General features: G+C 35.1%; 1 protein-coding gene across 1 annotated transcript in view; it reads left to right on the forward strand.

Moving 5' to 3' along the window:
* Dmd (dystrophin) overlaps positions 1 to 981 on the forward strand; it is a 2,056,279-nt gene that overhangs the window by 1,640,190 nt on the left and 415,108 nt on the right. The window contains exon 56 of the mRNA XM_031364700.1: positions 391 to 547. Coding sequence (XP_031220560.1) covers positions 391 to 547 — 157 coding nt within the window. The remainder of the gene's footprint in view (positions 1 to 390; positions 548 to 981) is intronic.

Consider the following 981-nt stretch of genomic DNA (forward strand, 5'->3'; position numbering starts at 1 on the left):
AGAGACCTTTCCATTTCACAAACCAGAAAGAATTTCAGTATGAGTCATATGAAAACTAATGGGGTTTATTAGTCACTGGTTCTAAGTCTTTTTCTACCAGAAACACCAAAAATCATTGACAGAAACAGGATGGTAAAGTATTTGATTCCCGTGTGGAGACTATGCCAAAAGTCTCAGAATTCTGCAGGTGGAAAGAAACATATGCCTGAATGTGGCCTTTCCTCAAAATTGCCAAGAGGACAGCCCCACCCCATTTCATGATTCCCCAAATCTGGGAGCTAGATTTTTATTGTATTAGGTGTGTATTGACAATATCCAAACAAAGCAATGGAAGACTCATTAATTACACTTCTAGCTATTCTGACACAGTTTGCATCTGTTAACTTTCAGGTCCCATTTGGAAGCCAGTTCTGACCAGTGGAAGCGTTTGCATCTTTCTCTTCAGGAACTTCTTGTCTGGCTACAGCTGAAAGACGATGAACTGAGTCGGCAGGCACCTATCGGTGGTGATTTTCCAGCAGTTCAGAAGCAGAATGATATACATAGGGTAGGATATTTTAGAGACTAATGACTTGTACATAGTAAGCATTAAATGACTATTTTAAAATTGTTTTTGATTAAAATTAAATGGAGTGAAATATTTTTACTTCTTTTATCCAATGGTTAATTATAAATAATCCACACCCATTATATTTTAAATGTCAAAAAATCGGCATTAGTAATATCCCTTTTGTCTATTTTTAAACCCTTCTTATAATGGAAAATACTGAATATTTATAAAAGTAGACAGAATATTATAAAAAACATTCATGTGCTTTCCAAGATATCAACAATCCTCAATTCATGGACAGTCATATTTCTTCTATGCCTCTATTCATCTCTTGCATTTTGAAGCAAATCTCAGTCATATTCCATTAATTCTTAAATATATTTGGGAGTATCTCAAAAAAGGCCACGGGAGGAGTTGCGGAGATTAACTAT

The sequence above is a fragment of the Mastomys coucha genome, chromosome X, assembly GCF_008632895.1.
Source record: "Mastomys coucha isolate ucsf_1 chromosome X, UCSF_Mcou_1, whole genome shotgun sequence".
NCBI lineage: Eukaryota > Metazoa > Chordata > Mammalia > Rodentia > Muridae > Mastomys > Mastomys coucha.